The sequence below is a fragment of the Anneissia japonica genome, unplaced genomic scaffold (assembly GCF_011630105.1).
Source record: "Anneissia japonica isolate Jap-2015-1 unplaced genomic scaffold, ASM1163010v1 scaffold287834_len5846547_cov211, whole genome shotgun sequence".
Lineage (NCBI taxonomy): Eukaryota > Metazoa > Echinodermata > Crinoidea > Comatulida > Comatulidae > Anneissia > Anneissia japonica.
The window spans coordinates 5,074,657-5,085,451 of record NW_022704992.1 but is presented as its reverse complement, the minus strand read 5'-3'; the positions used below and the strand labels follow the sequence as shown (position 1 = coordinate 5,085,451).

Sequence of the window (10,795 nt, the reverse complement as noted above, 5' to 3'; positions counted from 1 at the left end):
ATTGTACAATTTTGCACCAGTATTAGATACATGAAACTTGCTTCACTTCTTCACTCTCGCCTGAATAAGAGCATATTATTTTAAAGTGCTACAATGTTCAGTGTATATCAGACTAGTTAAAATGTGTGAAGTTTTCTGTTTTGCCTGTTTAAATAAAATCAACAGATTATTCAGAATAACAAGATAAATTTGTTACTACTAAAGCTATTAGAACGATTTAATGTACTACTAATACTATGATCTGTTTTGTATTTTTTAATTAAATTTTGGATTTTTATACTAAAAAAAAAGAAAGAAAGAAAAAAATTTAACCGATATCTTTATTTTACTTTAATTCTCTCTCGCTCATAGTTCCTCTATGTCTGCGGTATTTGCAGGCATATTATTTAACAGCAGGTAAGCCCATATCATCGTCTTGGGATTGGTATTATGTGAAGAACGAGGTAGCCTGCATTAAGTTTTGTCAACATGTTGGGCCAGTGTGTGACCAAGTGGTTTATGATGCAAGGACCCACGAATGTAGAATTTACAAAGCGGATGTAGGCCTAAACCAAACTCATCAAGAAGAATATTTCCCACAGATGCTTGGATTTAGTTTTACACATGTAAGATATCTAATATATTTTGCTTTTAGCTAAAATACACAGAAAACTAGAGAATTCACTTCTTGAAGTGCATCGGTCAGTGCCTGAACATACCAAACAATACGCAGGCCGATACGATAATAATAATAAATTTGAGAATTTGTATAGCGCCTGTTAAAAAAATGTTTTTGTCACTTGCGCTTAAAGATAAAAGAGTTATTAATTAAAGAGATAGGTTTTAAGGAGGGCCTTGAATGCATTATTATCAGAAGTTGATCTAAGATTAGGTGGAAAAAAGTTCCATAATTTCGGAGCGGCAAAAGAGAAAGACCGTTCGCCAGAATGATGGGTCATTCTATTATTTTCTTCTATACTCGGGGAAAAAATGGAATTTCCATCACATTTGCCTTGTCCTTTTTTTTTTTTTTTTTAATTTACTTCACATCCAACAGCAAGTATACTCGCCACTTACAGGATGAGAGTGATACCTTATAAACTAAGTCTCTTTATGAGGCTTAGGGAGTGAAGTTGATCTTAGGCATGAGAAAAAGTCCTGTTGTCACAGGAGTTGAACCCAGGAACCTTTCTTCCAAAAATTTAATAATCTGTCTTCAAATATTATGTAGGCCTACCATCCCACTAAATTTTATGATCCATTCATTAGGTTTTCGTAATCTTCTTAACATACGAACGGTCGAGTCGAATGGCCGACCGGTTATGCAGGGACACCGCAACCTACAATCACGATATCGGCGCTGGTTCGAACGGTACGCTCCCCTGTGTTATGGTGGTGGAACAAGTCTTCTCGGATAAGGGCTACACAAGGCCCAGTGTACACGATTGGCTCATGTGCACTTTAAAGAACCCAGAACATCTTTCGAAACGAGTAGGGGGTTACCCGGTGTACTGGTCCATACAGCCCTCCGCTTACGGACCATTAGGTCCTACCTACGTAAACGTAAAACGTAGACAGACACGCAGCGGTGAATAGCCTACATAACCTCGTTTGGCGGAGGTAAATATATAAATGAATGTGTACAGCTCCGAATATTGCATTTATACTGGGAATTGTCATTCGGTGTCTCAACCTAAGGCAGGCGGTTCGCGAGCTCTCGCAGTGAATTTCGCTCGTGTACTTGAGCAAAGCAAAGTTGTCTCTCTCTCCAGGGACGTATCCAGGGGGGGGGGGAGCCGTGGGAGCCGCGGCTCCCCCCCCCTTTGTACACATGTAAATATGCATCAGTACACGTTATACATAGGCCTAATAGAACACATAGGCCTAAGCGTGATTTAAAAAAAATCTTAAATCCATAAATCTCAGGCCAGGTCTTTTAAGATATAAATGCGATACTGTGGTTCAATTTCGTTTTTATCCTTTTGCAAGTTTCTTTAAATGTTTGTTTAATAATACTACTACTAATATTAATAATAATAATAACAATGATGATGATGACGATAGTAATAATTGATATTAATATTAATAACAATAAAAAAGTGAAGAAAATTGTGCTAAAATTGTGCGTTAAAAAGTTGTGATTTGTTGATCATAATATAGTATATATAATTAAAGCTTAGTAAGCTATAATTAGGCCTAAGTTAAGGATATTAAGTAGATCCCTGATAAAAGATCATGAGAAATTTGTTGGCGTTTCATTTTGACTATAATGGTAATGTGATGATGATGAATTTTACTATATAAAAGTGTCATTTCCGGCCATCTCGAGAGGTACTATTTCCTCAAATTTTCTCACAATGCTTTTAAGCTTTGTTTTCTATGGTATACACACACATTAATAAGATCTCTATGATTGTCAAAAATCCATTATAAAAGATCATGAGGATTTTTGTTGGCGCTTCATTTTGACTAATGGTGATGTGATGATGATGAATTTTACTAAAAGTGTCATTTCTGGCCATCTAGAGGTACTATTTCCTCAAATTTTCTCACCTCAGCTCCAACCATTGTGGGGCTGAGGTGGGTGTCGACTCACAAACTGCCCTCCACCTTTCAAAACAGATCTGTGCCCTTCCCTAGGTATGACATTAAACTCCATCGAGTCGTCGGATCCTGACGTATGTCTTAGTGACTACTGTTTGTTTTTAGGATGTGATCTGGTTTTTCATGTACATTTTTCGTGATTATGACTATTCTGGATAAAGAATGTTTTGAGCAGAGGTGGATTCAAGCCCCCCCCCCATCCCTTCATTTTTTTTAAGGAAAACAAAAATATATTCAAATTGCAGTGCGAGAGTGTAATTTCCGGCCATCTAGAGATGCCCTAAATTTTCTTGCCTCAGCCCCAACCATGGTGGGGCTGAGGTGGGTGGTTCCTCGGTCTGTGAAAGTCTCTCCCTGGTTCACTTCTCTTTCGAATTCCTGGATCTGCCACTGTTGATTTATTATATAATTATTTTTGCGCTTATTTACAATGCGTCTATTGCAATTTTCACTTTATCCTCTCAAACAGTCCTAAGAACGTTCGGAGTGCGCTACTTCACAGGGGGATTCGCCCGCCCACCCCGCCGGGGTCATATGTAATTCGCATAACGGCCCCCCCCCCACCCTTTCAAAATCCTGGCTACGTCCCTGTCTCTCTCCGCCCAGGAAAATAAGTGAAGAATGCCTGTAGGTTTGGAAACCAATGCGCTGATTACTAGCTTCAATATTATGAAGGGCTTCCTAGGGATCTAAATACACGTTCCATTAGTGTTTAGATCTTTAATGACTGGTAAATAAAGTCTGGTTTTTATAAAACCGCTACACTGTAGTTACGTTTTGAAGGCGATTTTTATACTGCGTAGTTGACGAGATCGGTAAGACGCCCCGACTCGACCGACCAATCTTCGTCGTCGCCAAAAGATGTCGGCTATAGCGTGTAGAAAATTTATGAAACAAGCTTTATGCGTATTAAGAAATAAGCCTATGTTTTTGTTATTTAAATTCTTATTATGTAATACAATAAACTTAGTCTTCAACAACGCCAGAACCGCTAACTTTGCCAGTTTTTCGGCTCACCCCAGCACTCTACAAATGTTCTTCATAGTCCCTCAAACAAATCTAGTCAAAAGTCTGCCACTAAACCTCAGAACCACCGCGAACTCTAATGACCCATTAGGATCATTTGGTAGACAAGAGGGTTATTTTTCTCTATCTACCGTTAATAGAAATTAGAAAATCAAAAAGTGCATTTCATTGCCTCTAAGAAACAGTTTTTAATTTCAACATTGCATTTCATTATTCTTACAGTACAGAGACTGCACTGACATCAAGCTGCTGATGTATCAAGCTCAGAGTGGCGTTTATATGATTAAGCCATGTGCATATTGTGAAAAGAGGGAAGTTTATTGTGATATGGATACCGACGAAGGTGGATGGACGGTAGGAAATTTATCTTTATAATTATTTTATTTTATTTTTTTTTCTCTTTTGTGGTACAACAACCACCACTTTAATTCATCAATACATCAAGTTGTTTGCATTACAGCATTTTTTATATTTCACCTTTTTTCTTGATTTTCTTAGTTTTTAAACTTCTCTTGATTCTTATATAAACAATAAAATATGCAAATTAAGTCGATCGATGAGTTAAATGAAAATTTATAAAATAAATTTAAGCATAATTCTATAATATTAACATGATTTCAAAGTTTAGGCATTGACCAATTGTAACCATTATTAATATAGATTTTATTTGACCAGTATATACCTTAATTTTTTTTCCTCCCTTTTTCATTTTTGTATAAAAATATATTACTTTTTCATCATCGTTGAGTTATTATGAATTTTCTTTTTTAATTTTCTTTTTTTTTAAATAAAATTTAAAAAAAAAACATGCTGCACAACGTCATTTTCATCTCATAGTTTGTATGGACTATCAGTAATTTGTTACGGTATTGCTTATTATTTTATACCTTGAAAGTAACAAATAATGGAGTAACAATGTAATACTAATAGGTCCACTTCATAAAAAAAAAAATAATAAAAAAAATAAATAAAAAATAAATAAAAAATGAATAAATAAAATAAAGTTATTATTATAATTATTTTATTATTACAGGTTTTATCTTTTATTATTATATAATATTATTATCATTATTATATATATATATATATATATATATATATGAAGAAATATAGGTAATAATAACAGTGCTCGAATAGAAACATGGTGTAATGATCGTATAAAGAATACTATGTTTATATCTGTTGTTTGAAAAAAGGGTGTTTCTGGTGGGATTCGAACCATATCATACCTATTAGACCACGGAGACCTATTTACTTACAGAATTAACTCTCAGGCAGTTTTTTTCATACATCTGACTGAAACGCTGGCACATAGTGGAGCTAGAAAAGCTTGTAGGTCTTAGCTGGGAAGTCATAGTGAATAATATTAAAATCAAGTTTGCTGCGTAGCACGGTAAACACAAATAGATAAACATTAATAAATAACTACAGTGCTCTATATAATATTTTTGTTATCATTATTATTATTACTGCCGTTGCTGCTGCTGTTGTTTTATATTGCTGTTCCTTCTGGCAAAGCCACATTTATTTTTTACAATTTACAACTACACACAAAACATGATATTTCGTGTTTTTTTGTACACTAAATAGTATAAATCTTTCTAGACATAAACTATATACTATTAATATCTTCATGTACATACACAGATATGTGGGCCGAGTTTTTAAAGCCATGGATTACAGTTACTCTATCCTCTGCACTTCAAAGTACACACAGAATTTATCTAGCTATTGTACTAGAGTATGTGTTCTGTAACGTTTTATTTAATCATTGCAATTTGAACAAAAAACGTATTTTTCAGGTTTTTCAAAATCGACGTGACGGTTCGGTTGATTTTTATCTTGATTGGAAAAGTTATAAATTTGGTTTCGGTGATATGTGTGGCGAGTTCTGGTTGGGAAATGAGTTTATCTATAAAATGACGTCATCTGCTACATATGAACTACGTATTGATATCGGAGATGCAGAAGGATTTGCAGTGTATTCTTATTTTAGAATTGGCTCGGAGGTGAATAAGTATGTATTGGATTTGGGGTCGTTTGTCGATGGAAATGTAGGTGAGGACAATTATACTAGATCACAGCGCTAAAGTTGGTTTATTGGATAGATTTAATCGGTGTAAATTGGTGTAAACACCAAGGATAGGCTAACACACGAAAGTCGTAAGAAGACTTATTTCCAATGGGTCCTTCTGGTGGTGATTGAGCAGTAGGCCTACACCGGGAGACATCCCCTACCCTTTACCGAAGAGTGTACTGAACGTTTTTTAACTTGCACATGTATGGAACGCCAGAAGGACAAAGTGGTGCGGTGGAAAAGTTCAGTGGTTGAGTTTGCACTGCGTCACTTTAGTTTTTGCACTGTGCCACTTTGTTTTGCACTGCGCCACTTTAATTTTGCACTTTGTCACCTTAGTTTTGCACTGCGCCACTTTAGTTTTTGCACTGTGCCACTTTAGTTTTGCACTGCGCCACTTTAGTTTTGCACTTTGTCACCTTAGTTTTGCACTGCGCCACTTTAGTTTTTGCACTGTACCACTTTAGTTTTGCACTGCGCCACATTAGGTTTGCACTTTATCACCTTAGTTTTTGCACTGCGCCACTACAGTTTTACACTTTGTCACCTTAGTTTTGCACTGCTCCACTTCAGTTTTGCACTGCGCCACTTCAGTTTTGCATTGTGCAACTTTAGTTTTACACTGCGCCACTTTAGTTTTGCACTGCGCCACTTTAGTTTTATCTGGGGGAAATTTCCCCCGCCCTCTTGAACCGAGGACCAAGGGGTACCACTGTTCAGCTCATGGCTGCTACCAGTTTAGCCAAATGAGCTAAGCTGCTCTATTAGCTCAATCGGCATCTATCAATGCAATCACAAGCGACACGACCCAATTGCAAGACTTTGAAATTAATTAATTCTCCATTATCGTCATATAGCGCTATTTTAGGGGCTTAGCTAGGTGCAAAAAGGGCCCAGTATAAGATTAATTGCCGGGCCGGCCCGACTGGGACACCCTTGAATACACCACATTGGAAATCAACAAAGTAAATCAATAATTACTCCTCTAAAATCCTGAGGGGCCCACTGGCCGTTTTATTCTTCAAAAACATTAAGTTGGAATTACTTGAAATTATTATTTTTACGTCTATTTATGAATAATAGCCCTTGGCCCAGTGCATTGCACTGGCCGCACTGCCCGTATCTACGCCACTGCGCTATTAAAAAAAATTATCAACAGTTTTAGAATAATATTTATTAATGTGCCTTCCATTACTACTGTTTCGCTGTAAATACCGTCCTTGAGTAGGGGCGGATCCGGAGATGTCCAAAGAGGGCCGAAAGGGGCGCCCATCGAGAGACAACACTAGCCCAGGGAGTCCTGGGGCATGCCCCGTGAAATTTTTTTTGGGGTGATCAATAATTTATTTTTCTTTCTTTATTTATTTTGTTTAACTTTCTAAAAATAGGAAGCCCTCACTAATCCGTCCGTACTTTAGTGCATGTTAACATTCAACTCATATGTATTGCATTAAATGTGTAGGCCTTCAGTTTCAAATACGGCCAGGAATACAGTAACAAATTTACATGAAATACAAAAATGTATTCATTGCATCATGACTCATTATTATATAATCTGAATTACAAAAAATAACATATAAAAATAATCATCAGATATAAAATTACTTTATTCGAAGGTGATGCTATGAGATACAGTAACGGGAAGTACTTCTCAACGAAAGATAGAGACAATGATGGATGTTTTATCACGCCAACTTGTGCTGTTACGTTTAGTGGAGCTTGGTGGTTTGATTGGTGTTTTTCTTGCCATTTAAATGGTAAGTTTGATGCCGAAATGGAAACAGCAAAAGGAATCATATGGGAAGTTGATCAAACGTATCACAGATACTACAGAGCAAGCATGAAACTTCGAAGGACTAACGTGTAATCGTCAGCCTAATGATACCTTGCAGGCAGGTACGGTCACCCCTTGGCTCTGTCCGATACGGGGTAAAGCTTGGTTTAAGTTTGGTTCACACCTAAAGCAATTAGGCGCGTTACAAAAAACTCGATTAAAGCCACATTACACTAGACACGATTACGACACGACAACGACACCATACAGATGCGCGCAGTGTTGAAAAATACAAACTACGTGATGATATGTCGTTGTCGTGTCGTAATCGTGTCTCGTTGTCACGCACTTGATTTTTATATATACTTCTGTAGCGCGTTGTTTGCCAGTGGCGAAACGCCCGTAAGCTCTCAGGGGAGGGAAGTCCATGTCCTCCTTCAAAAAGAGCTTCTTCAGTGTTGGTCTATTTTTACTGTTTGGATGGTTAATAAAACAACTGATGGAGTCATTCAAAGGGGGATTCCATCAATATGTAGCCCTAGCCTACACCATGACGATGCACTTTTATTGTTGATGATGATGAATAAATAAATGAAATGCACAAAAGAACATTTAAGCAATTATATGTGTGAAAATAAAAGTTGATTCTAAATGGTTGAATTGTTACAACAGTGTATCATTGTCTTTAGAATGACATGGATATCCCATGTTTCGTCGTTTCGCCACTGTTGTTTACGTTTGCGTAATGCCTGTAAGAAACGCATAGATGGAACACATCACATCAGATCCGAACCTAAATCGGACCCAGTCTCCTTACTCTGAATTTTGTTTACACACATCCGATTTTCTGATCGGTTCAGTAGTCTCACTTGACAGAGAGGAAATAGTAAGCTCACATAGTATAGATCAATATTTATGATTTCACGTGCAAGTATTTTGTTTAGTCAATAACCATTTAGGATCGATGTTTATTACTTGTTATACTTAAAGCAACTTAAAAATATGGAGATTAGTCCATAAAAACAATGAAAAATAGTTGATAGTTTTTAATTAACAAACCGTAATATAATATATATTACCCGAAGTAAAGTACAGTGTCAAATCATGACAAATCAACTTAGTCTCAGTATTAAACCAGATAATTTGTAATAATTCTAAATCAAGAAAATTGTATGTTCTTCATTTTGTATAAGTAAATGGCAGGAAAAACATTAAAAACACACTGGTAGAAAAAATTAAGTGCAATCTTAATCTGGAAGATTTTTTACTTTATATCATATGCCATAAATAATCACTATCGCAGAGATCTAAATAATAAATTCATCAATTGTAATAACCACGGTATTTGCGATAGCACAAAACCATTATGGAAATAGGCCTATGAATTATTGGTAAGATTTTAAAGTTACATGAGAATGCAATTTTCGGCACCCAGAGGTCCATATTCTCAAAATTCTCGCACCTCAGCCAAAAAATGAGGTAGTGGACTCCCGGGGGGAGGGGGCGATGTCCCCGACGAGGGGGGAAATTTCCCCGACGACAGTGGGCGTGGTCGAACGTCGCTTTAAATGCCTCGAAAGTGATCTAGGGGTGAAGCCCCCGAAACTTTGACAATTTAGGGGTTTCAAATACCTGAAATTGTTACTCAGGAGCTTCTTAGAGGTACAGTAATTGCTGTCTCTTATACACATCTAGATGTGTATAATAAGAGACAGACTCTTTCCATAATGGGGTGGTTGAAGTTGAAATAATTTTAAAGTATGTGCGATAGGGCTATGGGTATTTGTCAGTAGCGGATCCAGGAATTCGAAATATTGTAGGCCCAGGGAGGAAATTTCACAGATAGAGGGTTCACCGCCTCAGTCCTACCATGGTTGCGGCTGAGGTAAAAAAAAATAGGGTTATGGTACCTCTAGATTGGTCGGAAATGGCACTCCCAGTCTCAAATTTGAATATATTTTCCCCCCATTTTTTATAATTAAAAAAAGGGGAAGGGGGTGGGCCAGCTGAATCAGAATTTTTTCTGAGTTCAAATGACTCAGCGGATGTATGCAGGCCTACCAACAACCATCTTGTATGTTTCCAGGTATAGGCATATAGGTCTTACGGAAAATGATAGCTAATTGCTTATACAATCAGTTATTCATTCATGATTATTAATTAAAAGTAGACCTATCTAATACTCAACGATTAATCTAGATTACGTTGTACACACATTCCACTCACAATATTGCATATTTATTGTATATTTACATGTCTTTGCACTCTACGTTCGAATTTAAGCATTTCGAATTGCGATTAAACGAAAGATATTGAATTCATCAAGCCATTTTAAATGTATTCTTGTATTTTTACCTTTATCTGTGTAGAACTTGTATTTTTGTATGTACGAGGTTAACAAGTTTGATAGTATCTGGCATCAAAATAGGCTCCCAGGGGAACGGGTGTGTCTATTTATTGCCTTTGTATGTTGATTAAAATAAATTATTCACATAACATGGGATTCGTGTATCAGGAAATGTGTGGTTTTTTTTATGACTTTGGCACCGTAATATGGTACTTAAGATGACACATGTCCCATCATGCACCTCCACCGGATTTACCCTTTCAACCATCTTCAACTGCCGGACGACAACACAGTGTCTATCCCCCGAGGGGGCATAGAAACAAAAACTTGTGTCCATTGACATACTGTAATCGGACATATGGTCATATACCTTTTTAAATTATTAAAATCGAATATCAAGTACAAATATGTGACCGTTATTAAATTTTATTTACCGGTCGTCAACCACAGTTTGCATTACAAAAATGGTTAGTGACAGTTTTTAAAGAGAAAAGATTCCCTTATAACCCCATATCCACACCCAACTCTGGATTGTCACCAAAATTTAATTATTTTTCCTTGGACCATAACAAACCATTCTAAAAAGTTTTATTCACATCGTTGATCAGTTTTTTAGATATCTGGTCTGGGACGTTTCTCTTTAATGGTCCTCATATCCACAACCCACTCCGGATCGTCACCAAAATAAAAAGGAATTCTCCATTCAATGTCGGAAATAAAAACAATCTGACGCATGTAAACCTAAAACTATAGACAGGAGGCTGCTAACAAGAAAACAAACACACAAACACGTAAACACACAAACAGAATCCGATGAAATTATAGGCTAACCTCCTTGTATTGCGGAGGTATTAGATCTATGCTTAACCTCACCCTAATTAAAAAAAGTGGACCAGATTTTTTCTGTGTCAAACTAAATTACCTAAAATTACTCAAGACAAACTGGTGTTTATCAGGCCCGTAGCCAGGTCATTTCAAGGGGGGGTTC

General features: G+C 36.6%; 1 protein-coding gene across 1 annotated transcript; it reads left to right on the top strand.

The window, feature by feature from the left end:
• The first annotated feature begins 384 nt into the window (after positions 1–384).
• LOC117105030 (ryncolin-4-like) lies at positions 385–9,104 on the top strand. The gene is made up of 4 exons (XM_033246026.1): positions 385–605; positions 3,832–3,963; positions 5,412–5,667; positions 7,303–9,104. Exons 1-4 carry the CDS (start codon positions 582–584, stop codon positions 7,551–7,553), a joined length of 663 nt encoding a protein of 220 aa, XP_033101917.1. The 5' UTR covers positions 385–581; the 3' UTR covers positions 7,554–9,104.
• Positions 9,105–10,795: the final 1,691 nt, after the last annotated feature.